This window comes from Labrus bergylta, chromosome 11 (assembly GCF_963930695.1).
Source record: "Labrus bergylta chromosome 11, fLabBer1.1, whole genome shotgun sequence".
In the NCBI taxonomy this organism is placed as follows: Eukaryota; Metazoa; Chordata; class Actinopteri; order Labriformes; family Labridae; genus Labrus; species Labrus bergylta.
In genome coordinates, this window is record NC_089205.1 from 16,679,566 (window position 1) to 16,699,363 (window position 19,798).

General features: G+C 41.1%; 1 protein-coding gene across 1 annotated transcript in view; it reads right to left on the bottom strand.

Moving 5' to 3' along the window:
• The window catches only part of dscaml1 (Down syndrome cell adhesion molecule like 1), a 100,269-nt gene that overhangs the window by 63,532 nt on the left and 16,939 nt on the right, over positions 1 to 19,798 (bottom strand). The window contains exon 3 of the mRNA XM_065960106.1: positions 18,281 to 18,427. Within this exon, the coding sequence (XP_065816178.1) occupies positions 18,281 to 18,427 (147 nt within the window). The remainder of the gene's footprint in view (positions 1 to 18,280; positions 18,428 to 19,798) is intronic.

Below are 19,798 nucleotides of genomic sequence, written 5' to 3' on the forward strand. Positions count from 1 at the left end.
TCCCCACCCCACCCCCACCTCCCCCTACTTTCCCACATCATACCCTATACTGCCAAGCCCTCTGTGCACACAACGGCTAAGATAATTACCGCCATTGTGTGTCACACACACGTACACACACTCCCATGCAAAGTGTGCCACATGTTTGCCAGCCAGCTCCCCCATCTGTACCCTACACTCTCCCCCTCTTTCTCTCTCTTCTCCCCCTCGTTCCATCTTTATGTTTTTGTTTCTGCACCCTTTGACATTCTCTTTTTGGCAGGAAAGGGGAAATCCACAACCGAGGGTGGAGTAAAGACACGTCATATTTACTAACATTTATTCAGAGCTGCACAGTACTGTGGATTCTTTTTCAGCGATAAAACATGTCCATAAAGTTTGTGTTTGGTAACAGACTGATGCACCCATGGTAAAATATGTTGTGACTGAATATAACTATGTAATTTAATATCTCCTCTCTTAACCAGTCCTGCATGCCCATTGTATCCTTAAACCTTTTGACACAGTCAAACAGGAAGGAAAATAAGAGAAATTTGGGATTAAGAGTAAAGGGAGAAGAATAGCGTGTGCCACAATACACTGATGCCCCCTTTCTTTCATTCCTTCCTCTTTTCTGTCCTCCTTCTGTTAAATTTTAATGTGTTTTCCCACTCCAGTACTCAGGGTAACTCCTCAGAAATGGCTTTGGTTGCAGAAACACCAGAGTGGCTGTAGTGTGGCTTCAGTGTTTGTGTGTGTGTGTAAGTGGTGGTATTGTAAGAGAAGATTTAAGTGGTTAGTGGCTGTGTATGTGCGTGTATTTGGTGGAGGGCGAAAGTGTTGGAGGAGTGGTGAGGTCACAGTACAACGTTGGAGTGGTGTTTACAAGAGCGAGCAAAGCCACAGACAAATGTAACCATTAATATCGAAACCCTTTTCCGCCATTTCTCTTATCTGCCTTGTTTTTAATCCTTCCATTCAGTATTTTCTACCTGCAGGGACAAACACATACCTGGAAAGCACATATGCCCTGTGTGTGTGAGTGTGTGTGTGTGTGATTGTAATAAGTGTGTGTTGAAGGTTGAGGTGACCACCTTGAGAGTGTGTAATTGTTTAATAGCCTGAGAGCTCCCATGTCTACCCCAGAGGCCTTTGCTCACTGAAGATCGATCAAATACTCTGGCTGCTGGTAACAACTTTGAAGACACACACACACACACACACACCCACACACACACACACACACACACACACGCACACACACACACACAAACAGGCTTACAGTGAGACAGACAGAGACAGTTAAAGGAAAAGAGAAAGAGCGAGTTAGAGGAAAGAGGAGTACCTCCCTTAGCGGCTGCCATGTGGCTTTAGCCATCTGTTGGCAGAGTCTAAATTAATTAGCTCCACTCATTATTAGTTTGCAAGAGGCCTGCAGTCTAAACCAAACACCAGCTCTCCAACTTCCATTTCTTACAGTGTCTTCTTCTTTCATTCTCCAACGACAGAACACCTTCATAGACTAGATTTAGCATCTAAACGTCATGTTTGCATCTGCAATGATACAAAATGAACATGGTGTAGTTTCAAAGAACCCATAAAGACACAAATAAACTGGACAATCTGATTAAACCTCTCAAAAAATGCCCTTCCTGTACACCACTGACAATTTTTATCTTGAAAGTTGCCTCTTTCATTATTAAATTCAATTTCTTAATTAGAAACTATTGAGAGGGGTACCAGATAGCTGCGGCCGTGGGGTCAGAATCCAACCTCAGGAGCAGATCAAAACACACTGCAAATATATCCTTGCAATAAAATGAGCAAAAATGATGCATCCGGCACCTGTGTCTGAGGCAACTTAAACACTAAGTTATACACAAAACTTGTTTACTTCTTTATTTAGATATTCAACAATATTAGTTCCATTGGTGAGGACAAGTTGGGGTTACACTGGGAGTGCCACAAAAGAAGTCAGCCTCTCTTATTGTGTGCTTCAGATAAACGTTTCTTTACGGTGTATTGGAAGAGAATTTTTGGAGGCAGATGCTTTCTAGAGAATTTAAACCCTGAATGCTTGGGATGACATATTACAGTTGATGTATCTTGCTAAATGGTAGCCTACATTTGAAATAGAAGTCTTGCGTTCTAATCTTGTGTTGCTAAAACATTGTAATTATTCTAAAATAAAATGGGATGGGATGGAGGGGGGAAATAATATGATGTCAGGCTTAAAAAATATGTTGTAAACAAGTAGAGGGGTCCATCATAATACCCTTAAAGCCCACAGCATTTACAATAACAAGGTGCAAAGTTTAATACCTTATTCGGACAGAAACAAATCCACAACCAGAAAATCTCAGTGTTGACACTAAACGGAAGACATGCTAATGTTATCCCTGTAGACACACCTCCTCTCACCCATCCTCACTCTCCCCTCTCTCTCTCTCTCTCTCTCTCTCTGCCCTCTTATCCCACTTTTCCCTCTCATCCTTGGGGAGTGCTCTGTGCCACCGCAGAGACGACAGATGGGTCTCAACATCATCCAGAGTGAGAGAGAGAGAGAGAGAGAGAATAGAGGGAGGTTGCATTCATTATTTACATCACTTGGTATTGGAATATTAATGCTAAAAGCAATCGGGCAACCCTTCATTAAATTAACTGAAGATAGGAAAAGGGACCAGAGGGTGAGATGGAAGGGTGGGGAGTGATGGAGGGGGGAGCTGTGGGGGAGAAAAGGAGAGAGGAGCACACTCTGTTAAATGGGCCCTAAAATTAGTGAAGCAAAAACACCTCCATTAAGAAAGCCTGCATCTCTCCTTTCCTCCACTTTAACTCCTCAGTCCTCTGCGCTCTCCCTTCTTTTAAACACCCCTTTCTCTCTCTCTCAAATGCACAAAAATCACTGCTTTACGCACAAGTGCCTGCTCTGAGCCTCTTTGAGAAATATGCATTTCTGTGCTGTCCCTCTTAAGTGCCTGTTCAAAATTTAAACATGCTTATAGTGGCAGAATATGTCTTTGGTCCCCATGTGCATCTCTCTGGAGACTAGTCCGCTGTCCTTCTTTTTCTCTATCACTTCCTCTTCTTTATCTTTATGCAGTATACCTCCCTCCCTCTCTTTCTCTCTCTCTCTCTCAACACTTCATCTTTCCATCCTCCCCCCTTCTCTCTTCTATCACCTTCTACCTGTCAGCAAACCCAATACTATTGTCACACATACAAATGTGTACACACTAGATTTGCAAGCATGCATGAGCAGACACACTAACGAATATGTACACAGGCACATGACCATGCATACATAAATGTACAAATTCATGGACACAGACAGTATAAGGACACACACACACACACACACACACACACACACACACACACACACACACACACACACACACACAGACTCTGACAGCTGCAGAATGCCTCTCTCCTGCTCAGCAACACATTGCGTATATGCAGAGCCACTCTCCCTATTAGTGGAACGCTGCTACGCGCTGTTGACTTCTGGAGAGGAAAACATACAGTCGTGTCCACTGGTTATCAACTGATGCCACAATTACCCACCTCTCCACCTACCACCGGGGCCCTCGCAGTAAGAGTGCACAGAAAGTGTGTGCGTAGAGAGGTGACTTCTGTATATGAAACTATAATGATCATAATGACACCCAAGGATTCGTGTGATTGAAAAATTAGGTCAGCTCCTACTGGTGGAGGAGAATCAAAAATGGAAACTGAAGCTTCCAGATGCTCCCAGAGAGCCGTGTTAGGTCTTAAACTGACAGAACTAAGAGCTGATGACTTGAATCTCAAATGGATATTCTTGTTTATCTACCAGATACCCCATCATGATACATCGGCAGTCCATCACAATTATTTCCATTTCTTTATCTACAGCAATCCATCCATCTAAAAATGTGTCCACCCAGGCAACAATTCTCTGTACCCATTCTTTCCAATTCACAGTGAAGACATATCAGAACGAATGAGCAAAGAACAAGGCATAAAGAAGTAGGCAGAAAGCACAAACATCTCCAACTCAACTATTGCTAAAAGACTTAAAACATGATAAATCAATTAACTCACACCAGAGCCCCCATTGAAAGTCAAATCATTAACAATATCACTAATACTTGTTTTGATGCATAAAACAAGTATGCATTTGACTGTGCGACCACTTCAAACATGGAGCATGCATGAAAATATCAAAACTGTAGTGCCTGCTGGAATATGATCCTCTGACAGGCTGCTTAAAACAGGTTAGAAACACAATCTGGTTGGACAAAGCTGTCCAGGAACATGAAAGAACCCCCCCCCAAAAAAAAAAAAGTTACTACAATAAAAATACAATACAAAAGCAAAAAAACAACAAAACAATGTGTATTAAGTATAAAGTGCAGTTTAGCCATTCAGAAACAGGATCAGCAAAGCTTTGTTTTAAGCTTCAAAGAAAGAAAGGCTGCATCACTGGAACCTACTGGAACCGCATTAGTGATGGAGAAACAGTAAGAAGTAAGGGCTGGGTAATTAATAAACTTTCAACTTCAATTATCATTTTGGCTTCCCACAGTCATGAAAATAAGATAACAGAGATAAAACGATTAGTGTGCCTCAATGTTGCACTCGTTTCGATCATAGACTTTGTCAGATGTGGTAAATGTTTCAAACTGTTTGTTGATATCATTTGGTCACAAGAGTACATCACCACTACCTCAAAAATAAGTTATTGTATGATTATGTATTATTTCTGTATATTTATAATATTTTACTCGTTTATCTTTTTGGTTTTTGAAAGTGTTCAGAATGTGAAAGTGTTCAGAATGTCGAGGTTCGATGTATGCTAGTGATGCAGATGTTGTAACATCAGTGAGTAATCATGTTTAATAATCTTGATGTTAATATCAATCAAAATAATCATAATACGTTAGGGTGAGCCTGTTAGAAGGCATTTTTGTGCTCACAAGTCCAGAAGTCAAAGGTCAACAAGAACATCCAATTGTGTTTCTGACCCCCTAAATCAAACACAATTGTCACTTAACCTTTTAATGGTCTCCCTTTAAAGAAAGGGTTTTGTTATTTTTTTAACAATACAGTTATTTGTCCATTTTTTGACAGCCTCCACTTGCATTGTTTGGCTCTCTGTTTTTTATATGAAGCATACCTTTAGAAAACACAGAAAGAATGAGTTTGTCTGATATTATTTGTCTGGCAGCTTTCTCTCCATTGCTGATCGTAAACTCCATAGTGACTTGTTATTGGTTGATTAGTTGCTTGGTTAATTGGTCTGTAGCACTGCTCTGTGTTAGCTCATTCATTAGCTTGTCTGAAAGTGAGCAGCAATTGGGAAGGAAGCGCCTCAAATCTGTAAACCTTTCCACTGTTGTAAAGTAAGCATGTTATTCAGAGGAAATGATGATTCAGGCACTCAGCGGATTAACATTTAACATTTAAATTATTTACAATGAAAATAAGCCTTGCAAAATATCTTTAATGTCTGAGAAACCAGCTTTGGCTTAAGATAGTGCGTGATAAAACTTGCTGATTGTTCATGCTTTTTCCAAATCAACAGATATAATCCTTATGCAGGAAAATCAGACTTCAGAGGAGCAGTAATATAAAGTTCACTAAACACTAACACAGAGATCACTTCATCCACCATGTTGGCCAAATACAAACATCTTCTTCCTTTCCATAATGTCCCATGTCAATATATAATCGATAAACAGTAAGCTTTCCCAACTGTACGTTAGCAACCTGGCACTATAAACCCATCATCAATCCTGTGAAGGTCATTTATCCTCGTGTGTCCTCGCTCAAACAACCACACCTGGGTGAGATATTAGCTCATTACTATACGATCCTCTGCTGTGTTTGTCTGAAGATGTCATAAAGTAAAGGGGAGGGGGGGGGGCAAGAAATGGAGGAATGGGATAAATAAATACCCGTCTGTTTTCCCCTCAACAGAAATAAACAAGGCGTTCACTTGTCAGCCTGCAAGAGAATGGCACGCTGTTTATGCAGCACACACAGATGCACACACAGGCACATGACAAATCGTGAGATGAATGCTTTTGGAAATTTTGGGGTGTTTTTAAAGGGACTCAAGTAAGAAAAAATGTGTAAATTATAGTATGTACAGTGCAGCAGCTTTGATCTCCAACATTATAAAGAAAAAAACAATCACTTTCTAGATGTTTTATTGTGGCTTTGACATAAATATAAAAATAGTGAGTAGACATGTCAAGTGTTTTTGTTTTTCCCAACCAACGGGAAAAATATGGAAACCTAACCTATTTTCAAAACGTCTGTGTTCCTCTCAGGAGTTGGCGTTGGAGCATTGTGTTTCCCGGGACAAAAGGAAAATAAGTTTGAAGCGAGAAAGAGCGCCAAGACGAATCAGATTACTGCCCACACTTTGTGATTTCTTACCATGTTTTTCCCTCCTTCACAGCTTCTAATGTGGTATTTGGGGTAATTAAATGTGCATGTAACTTTGGCTATTACAATACATTGGATTTTGTAGGGAGATATTGTGTCTGACATATATTGTATTTTTAACTTGGCGGAGATGTAGTCAACAAGGATGAATGAGCTGTGGTGTACGCACTCAACTGTCAATCTGTCTTTATACACAAGAGCTTTGTCCACAAGAGTGGGTGGTGGGTAGTGTGTGTGTGTGTGTGTGTGTGTGTGTGTGTGTGTGTGTGTGTGTGTGTGTGTGTGTGTGTGTGTGTGTGTATGTGTGTGTGTGTGAGGCCGACTCCAGAGAGCATGTATCAAGGCTACAATGACTTTCAACTGAAATGTATATGAGATTCAAATTACATTCTCTCTTTCCTCTATACCCTTCCCTCCCGCTCTCCTCCTCTCCCCCTTTTGTCTTCTGGGAGCCTTAGTCAGCTAAGCTCAGATGTAAAAAGATTTTCTTCTCTCTCTGTCTCTCTCTCTCTCTCTCTCTCTCTCACACACTCACACACACCAACACACTGAAAACACACACACACATTCTTAGTCAAAGGGCTGTTGGATGAAGGTTTTAATATTGGTGAAATCCTGTGAAAAATCATTTTAACCTTTTAAGAAGTATGCTTATTTGCTTAAAAAAAAGAGTAAACCAGGAGAATTGATGTAAGACTCATACCAATCCAGTAAATATTGGTACCATCAAATGGGGCTTTGTTATTCTTATAAATGTATTTAAATTATATAATTTGTAATTTAAGTCTTAAACAGTGTTCCTCATGATTTTGTAATTCTGAGGAACATGTTCATATTTCCCAATGTTCTCGTTTTTTTCCTCGATTCACTTCCACCATAGTGACCCGAGTATTCGAGTGTAAGTCCTAGAGGCCAACTGTAATTCATACATTAATGTGGCATCCATGTTGATGTGACCAGGAAGCAATGTTTGTACATCACTAGCACATCGCCAAGCATACGTGTCATACCAAAGAGCTAACAAGTGTCTCTTTAAGCGAGCATACAAAGCATATAAAGCTCATTCCAAAATGAGGGTGAACCTTGGGTTAGCAGGATGCGGAGTTGGACGGCTCTCTGTTGGACAGGTGGTTGGCTTTTGCTGTAGTTTGCCATATTTCTCTTTGGTACAGCTTTATTGTAGTGGAGCTTAATTTAATGAAGAGTGAGAAGTCGCTTAGCTCAATATGTTTGCCCAACACTCGTGCCGGACAAAACTTTGCTCAAGCGCCCTGATGTCATGTCATTCCAAGGTACCTAGTAGAGACTCCAGGTTACAGTACAGTCACTGGAAATTGATCCAACAAACAACTATTGTCTGTTCAGATTAAAGTCTAGGAATAGTCTAAAAATAAGGTTTACTCATTCGTGCCACCCTCATGGTTCACAAAAATAGAATAAAACCATGAATGAGTCAACGTTTCTTCACTAGACAACATTCATTAAAATGAACCTTAGCTGGCACTGAGGTTTCATTATATTTAAATACTTGGTAGAAACAAATGAGCTTAGGTCCAAAAGTGAAAGAAAAGCTTGAGATGAATGGGAAGCTAAAATGCTAACATGATAGGTAGCAAGCAAAGTGTGGATTCAGATGTAAATTATATGTGTAGCAAGGGGAGCTATCCATGCATTATGTCACTATTTTAAAGAGCAGGAAGGTAGGAAGGCCTGACTAAGAAGGAGAGGTAAAAAAAAGAGGAATAGAGAACTCCTCACAAGACATGTTTGAAACCGTTCGGGTTGTTTTCAAACAGTGTCTCCAGTGAGACAGAGTGAGAGGAACAGAAACTTGTGTTGCCCTGGGCACTGTAAAACAATGGCAATGCACATGAAGAAAACAGACTGAAAAAAAAAAAACAGACAGCACTTATAAAATACCAAGAGCTGAGGTACAGAAGGTGAAAGCAAAGCGGAGAAAATAAGTAGGTGAGGAGAGAAGAAGAAGGGGCAGACTCGCTGAAAATAGAAAGGGAAGGAAAATAATGATGCAAACAATGGGGCGGTTAGGTGGGCCTGATAAGTGCTTGAGAGGAATAAATGTCAAGTCAAGCAGTAGGACAACCCTGGGAGGTGGAGATAGAATAAGAGGGAGAGTTTATAATGCAAACAAACCAAATAAGTCTACATTGAGGACAAATCTAAAACTGCCTACATTGGAGCAGAGCTGCTTTCATCATTTTGTCCCAGAAGTTACATAAAAAAACATTATAAAAACTTTTTAAAAAACCCACTACAGGCAACCTTTCCACGTGTTCTCCTCCATTGACTTCTATGAACTATTGACATGTGTGCGGGGAAATGTCCGTGTGTGCGCTGACACGCCTGAATATGTTTTGTGGGAGTCCTCAGGGCATTCCATACATCCCAGGGAACCCATTGATTAGCTATTAATAAAGCATAGAGAAGTCATCGCTCACACAGGAGGTCAGTAAGTGCTCACACACATATATACAGAAATACTGACAGGCAGCAACACAGTTTAAATAAGAAGACAGGGCGGAGGTTTGCTAAGTTCAAAGAAGAAGAAAGATTAGAAGGAAAGATAGGCACAAAAAGGAGAAGATAAATTAAAGGCAGAATATGCGAACACTTAAATGTAGCAAAATCAAGTATATCCTCTGGAAATAACTCTGTGAGTCATGACTGTCTACAATGGGTGTAACACTCGAGTCTGCGATGCTTTCCGAGCTTTCCGAGTCCTATCTTCACTTTGTTTACATCGTCGGGACGGCCGGCTCATCCCCCGGCGTATAAAAGTTGTTTAATTGAGGGACTAGAGAAAAGAAGAAGAACATACTCACTGCTTAACTGCGTTTCTAAATCACGGTCATTTTGGGTAAATTTACATGCAGCGTGACGATATGAGCATAATAAAGATAGCTAGCATTAGCATGCTAACACAACAATGCAGCGCGAGTTGTTTTGGTTTCATGCTGGTGCTCAAGGGGCGACATCTGCTGGATCAAGAAATCGCATATAAAGCCTTTAAGTAGAATTTAAGAAAAATAGGTAAGCTGTGCCACTATAATTCACCTGTCATCTGCCCACACTCTGTAAGAATTATTCTACCTCTCTCTTCCTCTTTTTTCTGGCTCAATATCTTTCTATGGCTTCTTCTGCCTGTGTGCATAGTGCGCTGCAAGTCAGAGCTGTGTTAGCAATCTCAATCTCTGATTAGCTGTGATCTATGATCCAGATGACAGGAATGACAGAAATGAAGAGGGAAAAGTGAGTGAAAGCGGCAAAGACAGTGTAGAGAGGAAGATAGAGGAGGGCCTCATCCAGATGATGGATACGTATGTGGTCAAGTCAGGACTCTTCCCAGTGAAGGAGAGAGAGAGATACGTCAGAGCAGACACATTTGCATCCACTACTCTGCTTTATTTGCTACAGTTTTCATCCATTTTGTCCCTGGTTCCACAACTCACTGCCTCCCTCCTCCCTCTCTGTCCCTTGTAGGCGACTCTCCCTCCCTCCCTCCCTCCCTCCCTCCCTCCGCTCCTCTCTCCTTCCATAGCATGTACATCTTCAGGTCACGGGTCATTAAGTCGGCTCCAGAGGCAATGTGTCTGAACAGGATATCTCTCATATTGCCCTGCCCCCACCGTGCTACCATAAAACACAAATACGCACAAGCACATGCACTTCTGGTGCAAGTGCTTGCTTTACTTTCTTCCTTTTTGTTTTTCATTCATCTTTCAAGGATAGAAAGAAAAAGGATTTGGCGGTCACTTATTATGTTGTATAAAAATTCCAGAGACTCATTTTTGAGAGAGAACTTCAATTTTGTGAGTTTGTGTAATGCCATGTTATTTTTTGGGGCAGATATCATCATATCTTTACTAATAAAGGAAATCCATCATGTACACCTGAAAATAAAGCACAACGCTCTTTCATAATTACAGTCCTATTCAGTTTAATACGGTTATAAAGGTTCTTCTTGTGCAGTATGGGTTTAAGTAAGTTATGCTGTTTTTTTTGTCACATGATCTCTTTTTTAATGTTTTTGCACTCTTCATAAAGGATTTAACAAATAATTATTTGAATCATGTGTAAAATTTACAAATATCCTGCAAAGTACTTGTATCAATATATTTAATTATATAATATTAAAAATGAATATCATTCAAGACACGTTGCATTGTTTTTAACCACTAGTAGCCAGGTCAAAAGTGAAAGGTAGTTTCTGAAGAAAAAGCTGCGAGAAAAGTATTTGAAAGATTGTTTGAGGAAAAAGATGTAGTGAACATTTTTGTGAGGCCTTGAAGAATTTTTCAGTGGGAATTGAAAAATGTGTTTGAATGTAATTTATTCTATCAATGTTTTGCAGAAAACTCCACAGGGTACCTTTAAGTCAATACATCTGAAGTAGCCATGTTTAATTTCAGAGCTTTTTGTTATGAGCATGTTTATCAGAAAAAAAATATATTTTTTATTTATTTTATTTATTAAAAAAACACTTTTTTTCCTATATTGCATGCCATTTCAGCGTACTTGCCATTTCAAGATAATTTGTAATCTAAATGTATTCCTATCAAATTATAATATGTACCCTTAAATAATGTTGAGCATGTGGTTGTTATTTCATCCCTGTCTACTTGAAACCAACAAAACAACTTCTCTTTAGGAAAGGTCAAACTCAACAAATTCACAGCTCAGGGAGATGTGACCAACGCTGTCAGACTCCTGAAAGTGCTTTCTTGCAAATTCATGCTCCCACAACCATGTACACACATCACACAAATCTACATACACACACACACACTTTTCCACCACGGTTGTTGTGCACTGTCAAACAACATTAGATGCCAAGGCGGTGTCAGTGGGATAATTAGAATAACACATCCACTGTATTCTTCATTACGTGTGTCATCTTCACTTACTGACTCTGCTTCCTCACACACCCCCCCCCCTCCTCCCCCAACATGCCTCCACCCCTGACATACACCCTACCCCACAAGTGTCATGCTTTTTAATGCAAGCCATGATCCCCATTAGAGATGGTCTCCAGTATAGATCTGATTGTCTGAACCCCGTATCCATGTTTTTTTTTTCCCACTAATTAGTTTCTTGGCCTGGAGGAGGAGGAGGAGGAGGAGGATGAAGAATGCAGTAGTGATACACAAAGTTGAGGCATAGCATCAATGTTTGAAGAAGAGGGTGTTGGCAAGGAGATCACGGTGGGTGATGAGTAATGCTCTGACGTCCGTTCCGCATTTGGCAAAATATCTTAGAGCAATTTTGTTTGCTGCTATGTTCTTACACTACTATTGTAAGTAAATACGAAGAAGGATACAGCAAGGCGTGCATCTAGTCAGTTTGAAAAATGCAGACATATATCCGCCGTGCTGCAGAAACAGCGAGCAATGATCTCATGCACAAATAAGGACTTAAGGGTAAAAAATTAAAAGCATGTTGGCCGCCAGGTCAAAAAAGACAACAAACAGAGACAGATGAATTCACATGCATACACTTGGGCACACCTTGGCTGTGTGCGGCTAATGAATAACTAACCAGCAGAGAGGAAAAGGGAGCCATCTTCTCTGAGTAAGGCCAAATGAATTCGTCGAAGCGCTATGCAAATGTTCCCTGGGCTAACGAGACTGCCTGCATGATTGGAGTGCCATTGAAATTCTCCTCGTGCACAGCCCTCTCTCACTTCCTCCCTCCCTTCTTCAATCTCCCTCCATCTCTCCCGCAATTTCAATGTCTATCAGAACATCCATGTTCCTGTGGACGTACACCGTCTCTCTGTGTCTGTGTATCCATCTACAATAAGGCATATTCATCTTAATATTCAACACTGAAATAAAAATGAATAATAACTGCTCGGTTACACATTGAAGCCCAATCAGTACCTGGACAGCAGTGAATGCCCCTGTGTCTGTCTGTCTGTCTCACTAACACACACTCACACACACACACACACACACACACACACACATACAAACAGTCCGCTCAAACAGAGCGCACTCAGAGTCGCTCTGCACCTGTTCTCTCTGTAAAACATCCAAACACGAGTGCTGAATAAATAACCCGACCTAACACAAATCACTGCCAGGTTCACACACACACACACACACACACACACACACACACACATGCACACACACACACTAGAGCCCATAAACACACATTAATAAGTAACCACCACCTATTTCCTCTGCACAGCTCCCCCTTGCCCTCACACTTGGTACAAAACTGCCACCATCCCAATGCCAAACACACAAAGATGCATACAAAGTGTGTAATTGCTGATGGTCAGAAGAGAGATGCATGAAAAAAAAAGTCAGAAGGAAAAAGAAAACAAGAAGAAGAGAGGGTAGGTAGAGGTGGTGGTGGGGGGGGGGGGGGGGGGGGGGGGGGGGGGGGGGGGGCATTAAGCACTCTTCAGATGCATCTTTAATGGCAGGACACAGCGGATTTAAAGCCCCCAGCCTCCCCTGCCTCCCTGGGGTGCTAGGGACAGCAAGAAAACGATGCACACCTCTCTCTTTGTCGCTCCTCTCATATGTCCTCTTACACCGACCATCATCCCTCCATCCTATGCCCACTTTGCCATCTGCATAATTCAGCATGTTATGCTTTTGTGCCACTTTGTCTCTCTTTTTTCTGTCCATTCTGCCATTTTTTGGTGCCTTTATCTGTTGTTTGCTAGCAAGTTTGATGGAGCAGAAGAAAAAAGATGATGCTTTGTCCCTATTGCTAATAAGTGCACGTAGAGAGGAAGGAAGGGAGAGAGAGAGAGAGAGAGAGGAGATAAACTTAAAGGAAAGAGTGAAAAGACAGAAGAGGAGAGAAAAGAGCGAAAGGCCTCTGCAGAGTGGCCACAAAATGGAGACTGGGAAAGAAGCTGCGGCAGCTGTGGTGACGCTACACTTCACAGCGAGAGAGAGAGAGAGAGAGAGAGAATCGAAGAGAGAGAAAGAGAGAGGCAGTGTGTGTGAAAGAAAAGAAGGGGATTAAACAACCTCAATCAGTGAATGCAAACACGCAGACGTCACACTTTTTCTTACCCTCTTCCCACTCTCTCTGACTTTATCGACCAATCAATGACTCAATGAATTCATCTTTGATCAATTTCAGATCAATATCAAGAAAATTCTGTATTTTGGGTTGCCGTTTAGCCTAACATTTATGTGAGCCTCATGTACAGAGGCTATCATCCTCGTCGCAGCGGCCGAGGGTTCAAATCTGACCTTGACTCTTGGCTGCATGTCAACCCCACTCCCTCTTCACAACATGTCATGTCTCTCTTCAGCTGTTTAATCCAATAAAGGCAAAAATAACCCCAGTATGTAATATGATTCACTATGCAACATAGTAGTAATAAAGTACTTTTTTTATCTTAATATAACAGTGCGTGACATTTTCACAGGCTGTGAATAGGATGTTTAAGTCATGTTTTCCTAAACCCCCAAAGTGACTGAGCTGACTGCTTATTCCAGACTCTTAAAGGGATAAGTACTTTTTTTTTTTTTTTTTTTAAATCTACGTTTTGGCATGTTTGTTACAATTATTTTATGAAAAAGAAATTATATTAACCTTAGAACTGTAATGAAGTGTGCCAAAGATTAAATATCAGTTGGGCTTGTTTTTACACCACTTTTTTTAGGCCTGTGCCACAACTCATATTTCACAGCTTCAATTCCTTGATTGTATTAACAGCTAATTAAAGACATTTAAGAAGAAAAGAATAAATTGTTTCTCAACTTTCTGAAGGTGAAATGGCCTTTTTCAAAACACAACTGAATTTCTTCTAACATCAGTTTGTCATAAATAGGTAAACACATCAGCAATAAAGAAATATTTAGGGATTAACTGACTCAGCCAATGTGTTGGCCTGGCTTTAATATATTACTCACATGTGTAATCAGAAAGAACACACATATACAAAAAGCATCCCTAGCAAGACTATACATAATAATATACTTCATGAACATTATAACCTATAAAAGTGTTGCAAAGGTTTGATTGTAACAACTAGAGATGGAAGATTCATTTCCCCAACATTGATAACTTGTATATCTTTGCTACCCGTCTCTGAAGTGTACATAAATATGCATCTGTGTCCTCTGTGTCTATTTGTGCGTGTGTGTGCTTGTGTGTGTGTGTGTGTGTGTGTGTGTGTGTGTGTGTGTGTGTGTGTGTGTGTGTGTGTGTGTGCATGCTTAAGTGTGTTGGAGCCAAGTCGCAGTGATGCACTAATAAAAATCAGGCAGCGATGCATCCTCACACCTTCCTCTTCTGCCTGCCGGTTCGCACCCGTTACCATGGTGACCAGATAAAACTCACACTGTTTTAAGCTCCAACTGGAGGAGGAGATGGATACTAACAAAGTGACACAGACACACACACACACACACACACACACACACACACACACACACACACACACACACACACACACACACACACACACACACACACACAAACACACACACACACACACACACACACACACACACACACAGATGAAGTTTCCGTCAACAGAGCATCGGCTCTCAGTTCTTTAACTGACAAGCAAACAAATGCTAATTTTCTAACCAGCAGCTATACGAGCAAACCTTCAATTAGAGGGAGAGATGGAAAGATAGCACGAGAAGGGGAGGTATGACAGGGGAGGAAAAAACAGGAGAGCCAGTCAACGCACACAAAGCCCTCCTCTGTTTGCACACACACACTTCTCCATGAACAGGCCTCAAAGCAAACACATTTGGCTGTCAAATTGTGACACGACACCCAGGCGGGGTTGTCTCGCAGTAGGGCCAGTTGTCAGCAAACACCCTCCTGCCTCTTCATCAAAGCCCATTCAAACTCAGCTTTATTGACCAACACGGCCGTCATGTATGACATGTGTCATCCTGTCACAGCCCATACCTTGGCATACAATGTCCCTTATAAATGGCAAACCACTCGAGCGTCGGGAGCGCTATCGAAAGAGAGAAGGCTGTAAGCCACCATGAGGACCTGCCTGATGGATGAACTGGATCGGGATGGATGGATGAGGTGGAGCAGAGTGGGATGGAAAATGTGTGTGTGTGTGTGTGTGTGTGTGTGTGTGTGTGTAGTCTTGATGCTGACACAAGCCACCAGTCTGTACCAGGGAGGGAGAGAGATGAGGAGGCTGTGAGCCAAAGATGGAGAGAAAGACGAAGAAGAGAAGCTCTGTGTTACTAATAAGACCTATTCATCAGGCCTGCAGAGAGAGAGAGAGACAGAGAGACAGGAGAGAGAGAGAGAGAGAGAGAGAGAGAGAGACAGGAGAGAGAGAGAGACAGAGAGACAGGAGAGACAGAGACAGAGAGACAGAGAGACAGGAGAGAGAGAGAGACAGAGAGACAGGAGAGACAGAGACAGAGAGACAGAGAGACAGGAGAGAGAGAGAGAGAGAGAGACAGGAGAGAGAGAGAGAGAGAGAGTCAGGAGAGAGAGAGAGAGAGAGACAGGAGAGAGAGAGAGAGAGAGACAGAGAGACAGGAGAGAGACAGAGAGACAGGAGAGGGAGAGAGAGAGAGACAGGAGAGATAGAGAGAGAGAGTCAGGAGAGAGAGAGAGAGAGAGAGAGAGAGAGAGAGCGAGAGAGACAGAGAGACAGGAGAGAGAGAGAGAGAGATGAAAAACAAAAAAAGCTCTAACTTTTTTTTTCATTTTTGAAAAGGTAATCAATATTTTCTAGATTATTTGATCAACAATTTGGTCTTTTAATTATAAAATAAGTAATGTGAAAAACAACACAATAACCAAAAAGTGTCCTCAACTTCAGAATCAGAGTAAGATCTGAATCAGAAATACTTTATTAATCCCGAGTGGTAATTTGGTCCTTACAGTTGCTCTTACACAGATTTAGGGTGACATTATCACGTCTTGTTTAGAAAAGTCCATAACTCCAAAATATTCAGGGTTTTAATAAAAATAAAAAAAAGTCATAGAAAATAAAAAGATCCAGGGTGCAGATGGCCTAGCGGTTATGTCCCACCCCATGTATAGAGGCTATAGACCTCCAAATGTGCCACCAGGTTTGAATCCGACCTGCAGCGCCTTTCACATGTCATTCCCCACTCTCTCTCCGATTTCCTACTCCAGCAACTGTCCCATCAAAAAGGCAAAAAAAAACAAAATTCAAATCTTCAAAAGAAAGAAATAAAAAAGAGAAAGATCCTTCCACTGGAGAAGCTTGAACAAGCCTTTTTCTGGCATCTATTCTAAGAAAAGTAATGTTCATTTTCAAATTGACGAACTTTTATTTTGTTGTTGGATGTAAAAAAATATATATATCAATTGTATATTTCATGCTGTGTCCACTCCAAGATATATTATTTTTTAAACGATATGACAGTATTCATATCATCTAATCTATTTATAAATATATTGTTCTGTGGTTCAATACAGTTGTTTTAAATGAGGACATTTATGAAAACTCCTCAGAGTAGTTTATTTTTATATAAAATTAAGCATATTACTCTATAAAAATACAATAGTATTATTTTTACTCACAGCTTTTTCTATTTTAGTGTATAAATAACTTGTCAGCTCAGCCATTTAAAGCTCCTCATGTTAATCTGTGGGTCGGTGTGTACACATGTTGACATACATGCTCTTGCTTGTTCATAAGTGCGTGTTTTAGCGTTAAACACACTGGCCCGGTCTCAGTGCTCCCACACTGAGGGATCCGTGACAAGAGAGAGGGAAATCCAACAGCAAGCTTTATCGATCCAGACTGGAAACCCCCCTCAGGCCACACACACAAACACACTCACACAACCACACACACACACTACAGCTGTGCTGGATCAATGAGTGCTCCCGTGTGAAGGACAGAGCCATACAAAGAGGCACACAAGCACACACGTACACACACTACAGAGGGAGATGAAAGAGGTGCTCTGTATCACAGAGTCAGATAAGGGGCAGAGGGAGAAAAACGCATCATCTGACCTAAACTGTCTCGTCTGACACTCTGCAATTTGCTATCACTGCAAAGAGCAACTGTCAACAACCCAGCCTACACACACACACACACACACACACACACACACACACAAATACAGGAGCATGTAAGAGGCTGTTTTTCAAACTAATATCATAATTATTCCTCAGTTAAACATTTGGTCGAATCAGATGAAGCAGAGAAAAAAGCTCCAGACACAGCAGAGCCCTAAAGGTGTGGCTGCTCTCTTTCGGGTAACTGTGATGAGCAGCTAAACAAATCTATCACTCATCAAATTAGACCCCCCCCGTCCTCCACCACCACACACACACACAGTCTACTAATGCCTGATTTATCCCAATAACACAGCTATTAACCACCGCAGTGTCAGTCAGTGAGTGAGGAGCGAGGGATGTGCCAGGCAAAGGCCATTTCATCAGACTTCTTTTTGAATGATTGGACCATTCTTTAAACCTTTACTCCATCTTCTCTCACTGACAAAATAACAGGGTATAAGTGACACACTTGAATTGATTAGTATCGATTAAGGGCTGCCAACGATGGCAAAGGGGAAACAAAGAGAAAAGCTTCAGCAGTAAAAATCTGAAAGAAAATCTAATTTGAGATTTCCCATTTCTCAGAGGGTACAACTTCTTGAGTTCATTGGCATAAAAGTATGACATTTGATCATTTGCTTTTTATTTTTACCTATACCACCTACTCAAACACAGACAGCAAACACTTAAGTAAAATATAACTGCCACCATCCAGTGAATAGAGTTTGCAGTGACTGTACATTTCAGCAAAAGAAGACAAAAGATTGATGTTGGGGTGGCTTAGACTGTGTTTTTGTTGAATTTTTAAACAACAATCATTGGTTGAGTTTCCTACCTGGGACGATGGAGACTGTGTCTTTCTCCCAGGACACAACACTGACGTACTCCTGGACAGCAGAGGGGATGAGGCACTTGAACACAGCAACATTACCCCGCATGGAGCGCTGGTCGGCCACGCGGACTGTGTAGGGCTCCCTGAACACTGTGGAGAAAAGAGATTAAGTCAGTCAATTAAAGCATGATGCCTGATGGGGAGAGTAGATGTCAAAAAAGCTAAACCAAAGTGAAAGTGGTGAAAGTTAGGAGCAGACAAATGTGTGTGACAAGTAAAGATTTTTTGTATTTTTGTTGTTGTAAGAAAACACTCCATTGAGAAAAGCTAAAAATGTCCATCACACTTTTCAAGAGCCAAAGATTAAGCCTTGAAGTTGTTGTTATGTTAGATCAACAATCCGGCATCCCAAGATCCCCGAAATCCAACAAATGTGTCATCAAATTGCCACATTTGCAAAGCTTAAATCAGCAAGTTCTGGGTATTTTAAGGCCTTTAGGACAACAATCCATGGGTGAATAGTTGTTGTGTTACCAAGATTTATTGCACTTTACTTTGGCAGCATTTCTTACTCTAATCAATTACCAAAAACTCAAGGTGAAGTCCACATATTGCTTGTTTTTCCAGACAAACAGTCTGGACAGTTTTTCACAATACTGAAGAAAGCATTCATTTGTTAAATTCATGAGGTTTTAAGCAGCAAATATACTGCAATATTAGAAAAGACAAAATCAACTATAAAAATGATTTGTGATATTGTTTGTCAACCAGCTAAGACACTGTTTAAAATAAAAAATCACTCCTCTTTGATACACATGTTGACACAATGCAGTTGACATCTGTCTGGCTGTTTAACACATATTTAAATCAGGGACTGGTCTAGGGGGGGAAAAATGTCTGGTGTTCTGTTCAGTTTTATTAAAGCAAGGGTTTTTCTATTCGGCCCAACATTTTAAGTCAGCCTGTGATTGTTAGGCAGGCTGACATGGAGCTTTGTTGAATGGGATCCACTGTGAGCGGTCCTTGGCCTTTTAAAGAAAAACGCCACAGATGCTATGAGACGGCCGGGAGTGGAGAGTTGCTCACAGCCGATGGACCTGTCACATGCAGGCGCCAGGCGTCAGAAACACACCCTCTGCACATGGCATGCAAGGGACCAGGCTGTGAATGTGCGCCAGTGTACAGCAGAGGATGGTGGTGACTTAGCCAGGCTTAATGATGACAACAGTAGCCTGTAGCTAACCAAATTATCTCTTCAGTTAACTCTGTCACATTAAGATTAGGGAGAGATGTGAAATGCTGAATCAGAGCATACATTTTCATTAAATAAATTAAGTAAAGGGAAATTAAATGAATGGATTGTTTTGGTGAGGAGGAGAGACAGGAAGTTCAAGGGCATGCTAGCTTGACTGAATGAACACTGGGCCAGGCTTTCTAGAGCTGAACTGTGTAGATTCCACTTTTATCTTATTTCTATAAATCTGACGAGAATGATGAGACCAAAAAACTCCAATTCCAGAA